The 15,603-nt window shown below is 37.8% G+C and overlaps 1 protein-coding gene across 4 annotated transcripts in view; it reads right to left on the bottom strand.

Moving 5' to 3' along the window:
- The window catches only part of DLC1 (DLC1 Rho GTPase activating protein), a 234,443-nt gene that overhangs the window by 201,845 nt on the left and 16,995 nt on the right, over positions 1-15,603 (bottom strand). For all 4 annotated transcript variants that reach the window (XM_085322780.1, XM_085322779.1, XM_085322782.1 and 1 more), the window contains exon 2: positions 10,766-11,942. In XM_085322780.1, the coding sequence (XP_085178906.1) occupies positions 10,766-11,830 (1,065 nt within the window). In that variant the 5' untranslated portion in view covers positions 11,831-11,942. The remainder of the gene's footprint in view (positions 1-10,765; positions 11,943-15,603) is intronic.

Below are 15,603 nucleotides of genomic sequence, written 5' to 3'. Positions count from 1 at the left end.
GTTTAATACTGCTGCACAGCTTAATATATGAAATGGAGAAAAAAAAATCAAACAGCTTTGGAAAAGCTAGGAGTGAGGGTAAGGGATTAGTGATCTTAATACGCTGTCTATAAGAGTACTGATAAGACAAAGAAGAAATATTTTTTGTCTCACTGAGAGTGTGGATAACCTAAAAAAAAAAAAAAAAGAAGAAGTAATTGGCATTCTAATCTGAGGCTTCTGCTTCTAGTCCCAAGACAGCAGAATTCAGGAATGTATATATTTCTTCTGATTCAAGTTGATTTCCCCATGGTGATAACTATTCATAGGCTTCAGTCTGCAAAAAATGCAATCGATTGACTTAAAACACATACTGCAAAAGAACCTGCAGTGAGAATTACCATACGTTTTTCTAAAAGCTTAACGCAACGTTTGTGAAATGCGCTAAATGACAAGTCCTACCGAGTATGTATCCACAAGAATATTAATCAAGGCATAGTATGGAGGAATTTCTCCCCAAATCATCTTTGGCACTGTAACAGGCAAACTGGTTGGATATCGTTTATGTAAGCTGAGAAAGCTTTGTGAAATTAGGAACTAAAAGGTCACTTTAAAACGTCAGTTGGTCTTCCTCTACTTATTTTCCTACCTATATGACAGTCTCTGTGTCTCTGTCCTTTTTTTTCCCCATATTTCTTCTCTTCCCTTCAATCGCTCCCTTACTATTTTGCCTCCTATGCAAGTATAAAGCCTAAACTRGATCCTGCTCATGTCCTATCATACAATCTTGCAATTAATTGGTAGAGAAATTTGTAAACAGGTGAGCTTGCAGTGCTGGAATAAATTCTATTGAAGCAGCTAGTGTTAAGTCTGTGTTCAGACTGACATTTTTCAGAAAMAAAAGTACTGTTTCAGAAAATCTGAATAGTAATTGTAGGAACGTAGTTTAGATTAAATTCCCAAATTTTTGCCTGTGGCCAAGCTTTTTCATTTTCACTTTCATCTATTAGTACAGTGGAAAAAATGCCATCTTTTAAAATATTCTGATGCTAAAATTGTGCYACAAAGTCAGGAGCTTTAGCTCTGCTCAACATTTTCATATCTTTCATGACTTCATGTTAAACAGCTAGTAATTATTAGTCCATGCAAACCATCTTTTTAAGAATGATATCACCCAAAAGAGTAAAGCAAATACAGTAGAAGAACAGAATCAGCTCCTTAAAAAATTTCCTTGCATGGTTATATTAGACCATATACTTTATTAAGCTTAAACAAAACTACCTAAATGAGTATAGTATCCTCAGGATATCCTAGACAGACACCTTTGTTTAATTGAATTTGCTGTGGGCAAAAATGTTCGGAAAGGAGGTTTCTTACAGGAAAGGATAAACTAGCTTCCATTTTACATAAATCTTTCATAAACTCAATTTGTTATTCTAACTCTTACGTAAGGTGAGGCTGCAAAAATAATGTGAAATTTAAGATAAGAAAGTTATTGCTGTAATATGGCACACTATTGAAGGACATCCTCACGTTAAAGTGAGCCAATTTTTCATTAACACAATGAGTAAGCCCAATTCCTTATATTCGATTGCTGCAAACCATTAGATGTCACCTATAACAGAGTTATGAAGGAGAGCAAGGATCTGGTTTACATCTGGCATCCATTTACCCCACCGCGCAYGCRTGTGCACACACACACAGAAGCAGAATAGCTACTTAGGGTTTTTTGGAAGAGGAAGAGTATACATCTAAATTTGAATTCATAACCATTTTAGGCCATATCCTCTGGAGCTTGAATTAGTTTTTGGCAGCAGAAATARTATTGTTTCACTCTGTAAAGCAATATTCAATATGCCCTGTCTGTGGCACAGACTCCCTTGCAAGCCTCCCACGTTGSCGTTGAGAGCGAGCGGCAGAGGGACACAAGCACGAGCCACGTGTTCCCGTGCAGCCTTCCATCACACCTACTGCTACGGAGGGAAACAAGAAGCATCAAAAATTCTGTGGAAAGCAGCTCAGCAGCTGGCTGCCCCCTGCCGCAGCTCAGCGCGGGGGGAGAGAGGGGGCCCTTTGCTTGCTAGCGCGTGGGAACACGTCGGGTAGAAGCGACGCCGCGCGCTTATCCAGCGCRTCGCTACCGTGGCCGCGCGCTCCTCGAGAGCGCCGGCAACGGTGCCGCGGCCGCAGAGCCCCGGGACCTGTCACCCGGCCCTCGCTGCCGGGGGAGCGCGGCTCTCCCGCGCGGCGCCCACACGGCGCAGGGCGCTGGCGGGAAAGCGCTTGCTTTCAGCGAGGGCCGCGCGTGCAGCTGGCGGCCGGGCTGAACACGCTGTTCCCTCCCGGCTAGGGCCCCAAAGGCGCTCCAGCACTGCYGGACCTCGGGGGTCTCCTAATACTGACTTTCCAGATTACTCTTCATTCGTTTATTTTAAGAAGAAGAAGAAAAAAGTTTTCTTCCTATCAATTATTCCAAACCTGGAAAAAAATCAGAAATTGCTGAGTATTAACAGCATTAAACTAAAACTCTCTGCACTGACTCCTGGAAATGCCTAACATCACTTTGGAGAAGCGATAGTGCGTGACCATGAACCATGTACAAATACAAATACTTTCATGACCATTTTAGGTAGCTGAAATCCAACTAATGCATAACTTGATGTGCAGCAGTCTCTTGGTTTGCAGTCTAGACAACGCTGGCAGCCTCTAAAATTTATTGCTGAACACTGTCACAAAAATGTGTCAAAGTAAAATTTGCATAAAGGTTATACTGTAATGGCCTGGCAATCATCCCATTCTGTTCTGAGTTTGTTTTAAATACTTTTCAGATTGTTTGAAATACATCATACTTCAGTCCAAACACAAAGGAAGTCTGTGGGAAAGCATTCTTTAGCTTCCAGATAGATACAGACAATATTTATTGTACATATTTTTTTGAGAGCAGCAAAGAATACATAGGGACATCTAATTACATTAATATAAGTGCTTTATCACTATCACTTTCTACTAATTACCACAGAACATATGCACAATCTAAAAATCTTAGATTCAACTATTTTAGTCAATCCATATTTTTCATTACATCTTCATTATTATAAAGATTTAGGTAAATTTAGGCAATAAATTTTCAATGCAGAAAAGGGAAACAAATGTTTATGACTACCAGCAGCAAATAAAAGGTTTCAGTTTATTTTTAAGGAAGTCATACTATTCATTTTGCTTTACTTGCAGCGCATGCCAGATTCTTCCTGATGCCTTGAAAATTATGACCATTTAATAGTAATGTGCAAATGCAGCAAATTCTTTGTGGTGAAGCAACTGTGGATGTCAGTAATAGCTGTGCACTGTACTAATACTACAGGCTGTAGCTGTAAGACATGTGGATAGCAACCAGCCTTTCTAAAAGCTGTTGTGGCTTAGGATCTCTCCTCAGTTTTTGGTGATGTTCATGTTAACATCATGAGTTTGGGCCAAGGCAAAACAGAGCCATGTGCTTTGCTGAGACCTGAGGAACCTGGTACGTAGATGAAAAATGATGTAGAACAAAAGCAAATCCAAATTCTATTAAAGAGAAAATAAGGTCTCCCCTTGTTTGAACAACTGTCCTTGCCAACATCTGCATTTGCCGTTGTCCTTCACAAAACTGAGAAAAAACATTCCCTAGATACCAAGATGAAAGTATTCCTCTCAGTGCATGAAAATAGTGCCATTCTGGCATAAGTACAGGTCTCAATTGTAGAGGAAATATTAGTTAAAGAACAATATTATTTGAAAGTAATTTTCTTCTTAACTCTTCTGTAATTGGTGTTTCTATAGTTACTAGCATTCTGCAGTCTCTGAAGTTACAAATCATTAAATCACCCAAGTTCAGCATGACACTTAAACATATTCTAAGGACACCACAGCTCCACTGACATTAGTTACTGGTTTTTGTAATGTCAATATTTAAACAACAAAATCTTATCTCCCTATGATCCTCCAAACAATATTCACTGCTCTCCATATTTTCAGAATTTCTACTAGCTGTTATTGTAGTAGATTGAGATTGTAGAAGAGCATTTCCTGCTTGTTGGGTTGTTCCCTGAGAATATTTGTGAGAAGGTTTTTTTTTCTTTTTTTAACTAATTCTCAATGGAGAAATATAAACTGTGAAAAATATACACATTTATACACCATACTTTACAAAGATTATCTAATTAAAGATAATTGACTCTGAAAACACTACTTTTTACAGCAATCAGCTTCCTCTAGCTGACACACACTTGCAGACTGACTCTCAGGAAAACACAAATTCAATTCCCTGGGGCCAGATCAGGATATAGTAAAATTTATGTTCCCATTTTAAATTGAATTCCTGTGCATTCCTGTTATTTCTAGGCATATTCTCATCTTCTCTCTGATAGAGAGGAAGTAGGAGTGAAATGTATTTTTTTCCTACATTACCCTAAGTTATTGTTACAAATGCAACACTTAGAAGTATCTATAATAACCATTAACAAGCCCATTATCTGCCATTACTACTTATATAGCAATGGTTTAGATTGGAGCTCTACTGAACCAACTTCTATACCAAAATACACTCTAAGAATCTACAAGCTAAATAGAAAAATGGTATGAGAAAAGAAGCATCATTAAATTATCCCCATTCCCTGAAGAAAGAGTTGAGGGARAAGGAGATTAAGCCATCAGAAAGGAATGCTTGTGACAAGTCTGGAAACTGAATCTCTGGTATTTCAACTGCAATAAAATAAGAAATAGATCTAAAATGTGGGACACAATTGTTCATAACAGGTCCACACTACTTTTCAAATAAGAATCTAACACTGACAGCTGAGTGCTCAGTGGGAAAGGACCACGTGATGTGAACAGTAGAGATGGCAGGAAAAGAGAAACTGAGAAAAATTCATCAAATATACCYACATTAGTTTGATAGTTCTATCTGAAAGATAGTTCACCTGAAAATGGAAATCAAATCTCTTCCTGAAGTAGTTTTCCAGGCTGTATCTTTTTTTGGAAATGAGTACAGCTGCCATAACAAACACTTCAAATCACCAGACACAATACATCAATTACATTTCCTGAAACCGATGATTTTATCAACTTCTTTCATTGCACTGTTCAGCAAATTTGCCAGTGCTTCATCACTTCTGATCTTATGAAGATTATTAATACAGTTTATTATCTCTGTAGTAAAACAGAAGCTTCACATTAGAAGAGAACCCCCAAAGTTACAAAATTCATACTTAATTTAGATAAAGAACCAAAAGTTCAAAAGCTGATCCAAAGTTTATCTGAACTATTTTGTACTTGATTTAGAAGTCCAAGAGAGCTTATTTTTGGAGGATTTACTTCAAAGCTCTTGCTATGGAATTGTTCAAAACCGTTGTGACAGTAGCCCTCCTCTGCTAACTGAGCAGCTCTAGAATATGTTTCCTACAGAGGTTTATGAAAATAACATTAAGCACTGCAAAGGAGCATTGACTTGGGAAGCCAGAAAGAAGGGCTGCTTTCAAAGCAGCAGATTTATGTTTTCATATTTCATCACCRTCCGGAATATAATATAGTTGATTGGAAAGTATTAAATTATTGCAATGAATGACAGGTTTTGAGAAAACTGTGTTTAACCATGTGTAGAGGTATGCAAACATACACTTTACCCAAACTGAGAAAACAACTGCACATGCAACTGGTAATTCTGACATGAAAATGTTCATTTGTATGTGTGTAGGCTAATTCAATTCTCCTTCTCCTGACATTTAGCTATTAAATTACATTTCACCATAGCCATTCTAATGCATGTGAGGAATGTTTCCTTCATTTATTCTAGGTCAAATCAGAAAAAAACTTCTTATATGTTTGTGTATATTTAGGGAGAGATCTCTYATCTCCCAGAATTTTTTCTCCATTTTCTGGTAGTACCTTGCTAAGCTAGTTTCTGACTTGAACATTCTTTTCGAATATTAATTTCTTATTAATAAACCTACTAATTATGAGTGTACATTTTTGTATGCAGAAGATTTTTAAAACTGTTTCCTTGTTTCCTTAAATGTAGTGATATTGCAGTGCCCTAACCCTATCAATTGAGCACAAAGTTATTTGTGTTATAAATAAGCTTTCTTTTTTCATTTTCACAGTTTTAATTCACTTAACATTTTATTAAAAACAGTAAGTGATAAAGCGTTATCCTAAAGGGAAGATAAATGAACACTCAAGAGTTAGCTTTAGGTGCTGTTTTCTCCTTTATATGGGACAACACCATGTTTAAAATCCAAGATTTTGGGGAGAGAATAATGCAATATAGGGATCAAGKCACAATTTCTTTTGTAAGGAAACTTTATTGCTGCTTCATTTTTGTTTTAGATTTCATTTGTTTTCACTCAAACTATTCAGAATCCAACTTGACAATGATAGCTTTCTACTTCTTTACTGATTTAGCATGTAAACGAGCTCTTAGTCATGCTTTAAAAATAACTCTAATATTAAATACTTTTCATATTCATAGTATCAAAGTTCTCCAACCTGATAATCTAGGATCCCTGTGAATTGAATGTCTTAATTTCTCTGCGTATTTGTAGGAGTAGGGAGGGAAACAAGTGCAGAAGGTCCATCCCTGTGTGAATGAGACCATCCCAATAACTAGAAATCTCTACAAATGCAAGGGAACCTGACAAAGACTAGAATTTGCTTTTACATGTAGAATTCTTGCTTAAATCATTAAATTTAATACTTATTTAACTTTAATCTACTCTGGCAAATCTGTTGTGCAGATTGACTATCCTACTCATGTCTCTAGATAAATAGCCCTTTGTAAGCATAATTGTTTCATATTCATAAACCATTTTCTCTTTGCACAGTTCCTTAAAACACTTTTTGCAAATTTTGCCTATTTTATTTACAGGTAGCRTTCAAATTAATCACAGAAGAGAGATTTTCATACTCGTACTACATTCARAGATTGCTAACACAATAAAGCATTTTCATTATAAAACTTAATCAACCTACATATGTCCTGAACATCTTGCAAGCCTAACTGAATTTCTGTTCTGTACAGTAAATAGGCCTGCAGAGTTTATTCAATAGGTAAGGACGGCAAAAGATTGCATTCACCTTATCGGCTTTCAGAGCAAGGAAAACCCAGAGGCAAGCATCAGATCTAGCCAAACCTGAGGAAAACAACTAGAATCAGCAGCAGAAACGGGTCCAGTCAGAGATCTGTGTCTCATTTTCCACCTGTGCTAAACACAAATGACRCCCCTGAAAGGCAGCGCACAGGGCAGCGTTACAGGTTGCAACACTCTGGCTGTTCAGTGGTTTTGTTCAAGAGACAAGCAGTGAGCCTGTCTCACGTAACTGTTTGCYCATCTTCTTACGATAAAGTTGAATCAAGTATCTCCTTGTGATGAAAAATGAGTTTAATAAACATGTTAGAATTCTTGTGTGTTTGTGCACCTGCTCAGTAGCCCTGTGGGGCTTTGCTGGCTACTCCTAAGCTTGCAGAGATGAGCACACAGCAGCTTGGAACAAGCAGGAAAAGACACAAGGAAAAAGCTACAAGGTCTTTTTCAATGTAATGGCCATTGTTCTCCATTTTCTGACCTGTACATAATAACTAAATATTCTCCTTTTGCTGATATTCCACTGGGAATGAACGATCAATACGACTCTGCTTTTGTATGATGTTCTCCAAAACCCCCACTGCATTATACATGTGAACATACACACAAGTCTATTAGCTCTTTTGGGATCCCCCGAGTTAGAAGCATTAGAGCTTACTCATTAGTTCCAAAGATTATTCCAAGCTTTAGAAAATCAGAATGTACAATTCTCAAGTGAAGTCATTGTTTTAAAATTTGTTTAACAGAGGAAAGCATTCATGAGGGACTGGATGGTGTAACCACACATAATTATTCATTTATGCTTTTGTTATTCTAGGCCATCAATATCCATCAATTTTATTCTATGGATAAATAGAACTAATTTTCAATCAACAGAAAACCAGGAAAGGTTGATTATTGTGGGACCATTCCTTCTGGCCTAACATCATTAACTTATCACAATTAGGTTCAGGCACTTCCTACTTCCTAGCCTGAGGAAGCCCCCCGAGAAAACAAGAAAAGAGGGTATCGGCCTTTTGAACCCTGCCGACTTAAGGGASCAAAGAATGCTGTAATGGCTGGACCCGTTTTCAAAAAGCACCGTCAGCGTCAGTACATCCAGCACCACTAAAGCAATTTATTGAAATGGAGGGAGTGTTGGTCAAAGATGCTAAACTTTAAGCCCTTAAGCCCCAAGGCCTGCATTCGTCAGCAGAGCAAGCACAACACATCTATGCTGTCTCACCTCAGCTCCGGTTTGAAGGGGGCAGTTGTAAAGATAAGAGGGGAGGTCAAGCACTGTTGCCAAAATTAAAAACAGTTTAAAAATGTTAATGAGGAACAGGTTTTCCAAACTATTTAGTATCAGCAGGAACAGAATCACGTCTAATCAAATGCATCTTAGCTGTTACTGAACTATCTGAAAGTTGAGCACTTTCTGTGAACCCGCTACTGTGCCACCTCAAGCTTTAGGTACCCTCAATACCTTGAACAATTCATCTCCATGTGCCTGTTTGAGTATACAGATATTTACGAGCACTTCTTTACGTAAAACTATAATAGATACTGAGCATTAATCAGACAGTGGTGTGTTCTAAGCCGTAACTGCACTGTTTGAACTGCTGACCTTGAGAGAAAAGGTTTTATATACCATTCCCAATCCCTTAAGTCTTCTTGTCACTGAAAAGCAAATACTTGACTTTTATGGATGGATTCAGATTCAAGACTGTTGTTTTTCTAATATTTTGTTAAAGTTACAAAAGTAACTTTCAGGGAAAGTTTATAAACATAGGCATATTTTTCATTACAGATTATCACCAATAGAGACAGAATTTTGTAAAATAGTGTATGATTATATATAAGTGATAAAATCCTGCAAGCAGGAACATTGTTTGCAGAAGCGTCTGGCTAACTTAAGAAGAAGTAACACCAGGAGCAAGAGCAGACCCTATCTTTTGCCTTTAGTCGAACACTACGCAGTGATGGTAAATAGTTCTTTAACCCAAGCATCACTAGCTCCTCCTTCACATCTACAGACTCCTTCCCCCTTTACAGCACACACTGCTTCTCCGTTGCTGCAGCCACATTACTCTAAATATTCCCTGAAGCAACTTGTTTTTCCCCTTTCTAGTCTCCTTGTTTTCTTAGATTTTCATGCTATTATAGTCTCACTGGAGTTTTTATATTCTTTTAAAATATTTAATAGCACAAACACAAACCACAAATATATGCTCAGATATAATTCTCATGAGTTTGCATTTAAAAGCTAATGAGTACACCACCTCAAAACAAGATACAATATGATAGATAGAAACTTGCAGTATCAAAGCTATTCCAAAATATATCATGTTATACTGAAACCTAATGTAGGCAGAGTTATAGCACAGTGTGTGTACATAATAAAAAGAAGTTTTATCTGTATTTTCAAAAATAATAATAATAGGACTTTACAAGTACATTAAAATAAATCATGGTAATAATAATAAATGTATGCATCAATATTAGCAGCTATGCTAAATAAAGAAAACTGAATGCTGCAAGTAGAGTCACTGAGATCAGCTCTGGGATCCGCTGAACAGTTACCATGATAAATGTGATTGTATGAGCTCCTGAAGAAAGACTGGCTTTGAGAGCTCCTACAGCTTTCTGCAGAAGTTATATATGGCTTCCAACCATACTAATGTCTTCCTGAGTGCTGGTATTACCAAAGGATTTACACAAGGGAGCAAGGGCCAGTCACTCAGGAACTTGTGCTGGAATAAAGTGCTTTAGACATTTGAGCTTGTGATTTACAAGTGGCTGAGAAACAACCACTGAGGCACAACATCTGATGAAAAACCCCACAATTAATAGAAGCCACATTTACAAAAAAACAGACAAAGAAGATGGATGACGTCAAATGAAAAAAGGCAGAGAGAAGAGGCAACAATTAGAAACTGGACATTAGCATGAACAAGCAGCACAGCTGGGAAAGCCAGACTTTGGGATGAATCCTGTCATCCCTCAGCCAGCAAACTCCTCCAGTGAAAGCCAATGGGCCTTTTCTCACTGCGAGATCTGTCCATTAGAGCTTGGGAACGATTCTCTTCCGTAGTTTGTAAACAGTAAAACTCTTCTGGTACATGAAATTATACCATTATTTTAAACTCGGCAACACTTCTTTTTGTAAGAACACCTGCTCAAAGGGCTGAGCAAAACCCCAAAGAACTACAGCAATATTTTTCAATTTCTTTTTTTCCCTTTTAAAGTTTCATTGCACTTTTTCCCTGTCCCCTTCTTTGAACAGAGTTTCCAGGTCTCTGGACAGAATCTCTTTCTTAAAATGGCCAACGATACCTGATAGCTGCAGAAAAACAAAAAATAAACCAAACTTATTGAAGTTTCTTATTCACGTGGCCTTGAATGACACACGAAAGAAATACTAGTGTCTAAAGACAGCAGTATTAAAAGCGAATACAAGACGCTTTCCAAATTCACAGCTCAGCCATTTTCAGACCTTAAAGAAAACTCCTGAAACTCAGTTGTATCTCCACATTTTTCCCAGAACAGTTTGAATAAAAATCTGACAAGTTAAAGAAATAAGGCTGAAAAATACATTTTACCTTCAATAAATTAGTCAGTCATGAAATCACTTTTATAAGAAATTGGGAGAAAACATTAGAAACAATCTCTGCAATTTATATGCATCCTACCTTTCTTTTGCGCAGTTTCACTTGACTGTCTGAATTTTCTTGTGTGGTTAAATGATTTCCTAAATGTAAACACTGAATATCTTCTGCTGAACTGACATTTGAAAGGCATTTGTTCTCAGAGGCTACTTGAGGTTCTGTGAAACCACTTTCCTGCAGACTATTTTCCACTGACAGGATGTGAGCACAGGGAGAAGACTGCATAAGGCAGTTGCTGGGTTCCGCTGTTGAACATGGTTGTCTGTCACTGTTGGTACACAATTCAGAAGAAATCTCACTCTGTACCACATCACACTCAGGCTTTCCAAGCCCTTCTTTAAAAGCATCAGATTTCCTACRCTGTTGTGCGATTACAGCAGTATGAAGCAGCTGTTTCCCAGGCATAATAATTTCCTTCACATTTGGAGAATTTGAAAGATTTTCTTCCTGTACATCTATTACTTCATTTAAGCCTTCAGAATTACAAAGCTCCAGGCTTTGGCCAATACTGCCAGAAATGTTTTCTTCTTCCATCTCTTCTTCAGATACCATCTGAACAGGGTCATAGCCAGGTTCTTTATTAGTATCTCCAATTATTCCAGATGCATCAGTTTCCTTGTTACCCTCCATTATTGGTACCATCTTTGTTAAGGAGCCAGCTCCTTTTAAACTCTTCTCTTCACCTTTTGGTTCCCTTTCAACAGTAGTGATTTGGTAATTAACACTATCCAGGTTGAGTGCAGAATAGTCATCCTCATCATCAGAAACATGGACTAGAGTTTCTGTGCTGGCCTCCAGAAAATGCTCCTCATCTTCATGGTTATCATTTTCATCGACCTCTTTTGAAACGTTTCCAAGCTGCTTGGCAGGGAGGCCAATCAGCTCTCCACTCTGACAGCAATCTGGAAACGAAGCACATTTTTCTTTCTGGTCCACGCTCAAAACCTCATCTTTTTCCATACTTGTCTGCAGATTATCAGCTACGAGTCCGTGACGACATTCTGTATTATACTCCACAGACTCCAAAGCCAATCCCATCCACTGGGTCACATGCTCTTCCCAGCTTTTCTTCCTGATTGCTAGAGACATGTCATACTAGTTTAGCAGCAGCCTGCACCACGCATTCCACAGAGGACCAGAGGAGATGGCATGGCTGCTCTGCACCACTCCGCAGGGACACAAAGTTTCATCATTTTAACATCTGCAAGAGGAGGAAAAAAAAAAAAGGCTTATTTAATCAACTCCAGCTAAAAAAGAATGGGAAGAAGCAGTTTAAATAAAAGTGTAAAAGCAAGATAAGAGTGTGGGACCAGAAGGACAGGAATTTAGAAGACAGTTTTGTTTAAAGTTTTAATACTTTTCATACAAAACTTGACAGCACTCATAATTCAGTACAACTTTTTTTCTGATTACTTTCCAGTATCAAGTAAACAAAAATGTTATAAACAGGCACATTGGCTACAGYGCCAAATTTTGTTGACAATGAGTCTTTCTTTCCTGTCTGTCATAAGATAACCATTTCCAGAGATATAAATTGTATTAAGTCTTATGATTTCGTTGCACATAAAGTTATCTTGCATTTCTTCTTCATGCAGAGATATCTGTAGAGTACAGAATTTTGGCTGTTTCCCAAAGAGGTAGAGCAGAACTTGAGAGTTATTCTGTCATAAACTACTTATTTTATGACCAGCTTCCGCCCAGCCTTTTTGATATTCAGTGGCTCTCATTTTTATTGTTATTGTTTCGCTCTGTTCAGGACAAGCTATAGTAACAAGTATTGCATAAAACTTCAGGGAGAATCAGCTATGGTRGGATGTAAAAGTATGACTACAGGAAAACTAATTTAAGCTTTTTGTATATGCCTTACCTCAAGTACATTATAAAACCCGAATAAAACCTTGGTGAAAATATTCAGGATAAAGCCCTGATCTACTAAGGTAAAGAAGAGATAAAACCCTTATTTAGGATACGGGTCTTGAAAACTGGAAGTCAGTACAGTCAGTCATAACTGCACAGCTCATGCGGACTCTCTGGGGTCTGTTGCATCCCACTGTCCCCACTGAAAGCTACAGATACTTACAGGTAAATGTTTTTCACTGACTCTAGTATCAGGCCTTCTAGATGAAAATATGTGATAGTAATATGTGACAAAAAAAATGTGTGAAATATGTGACATAGTAATATCTTCACATTTAATGCATGAATGAGCACAAAGAAAATCGATTGTATTAACTTATACATTATAATAAAAAATCAACAGATTCTTTGCCAAGTAACAGAACAAAACTTCTGGCCTGTAAAACACCAGAGGTTCAAGAAGCAGACCCTTCTACTTTTCACTCCCTACATAAGAACTGTCATCACTTACCATGGATCCGCTTATTGATTTCAGCAATTAAGAAGATTAAGTACTAAGTTTGTTCTGGGTCATTTCAGTCCACTAAGGCAAATTCTGACTGCCCACCAGGCCACAAAGCTGCCCTGACAAATCACGTGCCTGAAGGTATAAAAGTATTCATCGTGAAAGAAACGCAGAATTATGTCTGTACAACTCAGCCCCTGTAAATTATGTCTTGACAAAGTGACTTTTAGAATAGAGTTGTACACACTCCTAGATCTTTAACCTTCTTTGAGGATGGCAAGCTTCATTTCACATTCACATTTTCCACCTCTGTGGAGACTCTGCTTAAAAAGAAAATATATTCATAGGGTAAGAGAATTCCATGCACAAGTCATTAGCGTGTGGGAGGCTGAGGAAAACGGAAAATAACACACAGAGCCAGGCCAAAAAAAAAAAAAAAAAAAAAAAATCCTGCTTTCAGAGGCAAAATTTGGTAGTAAGAAGGTGGTTCAACTTTAAGATTTTCTTTTCTTTCCTGGTTGAACATGAGAGCAAGCTTAAATTTTAAAATGCAAAGTCCAAGTGCTGTATAAATCTGTAGTGCATTCTTACTCTGCTTTCATTTCATGTTTATGTGCTCTTACTATTTCTAAGATTGCATGGCCCCAAATTATTACAAGGTGCAAATAAATAATGATAATACTTCTAACTTTTGTTACATCTTCCACCAAGGGACCCTAAAGCTCTTCAGATACAGTTAGATTAGTTTTACCGCACCACTGCATTTTGTTTTGACCTCTGAATGCAACTCACATTGGGGCAACTCATTTGCAGCTTCCTCCTCTTTTCCCTGTTAGAACNAAAAAAAAAAAAAAAAAGGAAAGAAAGAAATAGGAAGAAAAGGAAAGAAAGAAAGTCATACAGGGGAGATTCTGGCAAAAATCGAGAGACTAGAAATACTAAGTGTAAAGGCCAAAAATGCAACTTCCCCATGACCTTCATGCATCTGTCCACCGAAAATGATCTGCAATATGCAGGCACTCTAAGAGTTAATGGGTGTGTGTTAATCTTGCTGCTGTTAAATGGAGTTACATGTGTGCAGAGAGGGGAGAACAGATCCCTTACTGTTTTTCATTTTTGGATGTGGAGAGTTATATTTCATGGGGGATGAAAAACAAATAAATTTTACTTTAGGAACCCTTCTGTTTTACTTGTGCTATCACTAGTTTTGGCTGCCTCATGGACTGCAGAAAAAAATGATTAAACAGGAGAATATCAAATACTTTGCTTGAAATGCAAGACAAATAAATATATGACAAGGGCACTTTCATTGTTCTCTAAAATATGAGCTTACATTAGCACCGAGTATGAAAAGTTTACCCTACAGATGTCTGCTAGCCAGACAGCTTCAGCTACCAATCAATGAAATCCTCTCATTGCCTTGGCTCACGGAGGAGCCCCTGGTTTGGTGCAAGTCCACTTTTCTTCTTTCCCTCCTCCTTCTGCCAAGTCTGTACTCTACTGTATTTCAGCTTAGAAATTCTGTTCCCTCTACAATTACCCAACAGTTATAGGCCAAGAAGCAACTTTTCTCTCTTTCCTGCTTCCATATGCAGGATGTCCTATTTCCTTTACCTCTGAACAAGAATCATAACCTTGTTCCTCTCCCTATTAGCCACTTTGCAGACAGGCTTGCTGCTTTAATCAGCTGCTTTTCTGCTATTGTTGCCTATATTTTTTCCTTGACTTGCAGCATCCTTTGTCCCCTGAGAAATTCCTCTCCCAAGTCCGTTTGTACTCTTCACCAAGGGATGAAGCCATTCCCTTTCTCTCCTTCTGTTCATTACCATCCCCAAACCAGAAACTTTTCTATAAGACTTTCCCAGATTTTTAAAACAAGAGGATGAGCTCTTAGCAGCTTTGTTCATTCAATTTCTTTAGCCAGAGTTAGTTTTGAACTCATCTGCAGTCCCTGAGCGACTCTGTGGCCCTCCAGACCTGGAGAGTGACAGACAGGACTGAATATAGATTTTCTTGTTCTAACAAGAGTCAGCGTTTGTCAGCTCTCAAAAAGATCTGCAAGACAAAAGGGACATCAACAGCAAAACCAATAAAAAAGACTGGGTTGTTTTTTCATTTTGACAGATTTTTTTTCTTTAAGTATACATTAAATGGTTTAGCTCAGCTGCTTAGAGCATGGTGCTGCTAATGTCAAGGTTGCGGGTTCAATCCCTGTACGGGCTACCCTGAGGGTTGGACTAGATGATCTCCAGAGGTCCCATCCAACCTTACCATTCTATGACACTATGAAATACCTGCTTCTGTTGAAGGATTTTGCAAGAGCTGAAAATTTTTGGCAGAACTATTCCTGGCTTTTGACATCTTTCACTGAATATGTCTTTTTAAAAATTCTAAAATTACAAAGCGTTTCTAATTCTGAGTAAAAAGCACAGATTTTCTCATAAAAAATATTTATGAAACTTGAAGTCTTTCTCTTTATTGAAATGCCCTATACAGTGAA

Source organism: Rhea americana, unplaced genomic scaffold, assembly GCF_003343005.1.
Source record: "Rhea americana isolate MKP2758 unplaced genomic scaffold, rheAme1 scaffold_8, whole genome shotgun sequence".
NCBI lineage: Eukaryota > Metazoa > Chordata > Aves > Rheiformes > Rheidae > Rhea > Rhea americana.
This window is presented reverse-complemented; position numbering and strand designations above follow the sequence as displayed.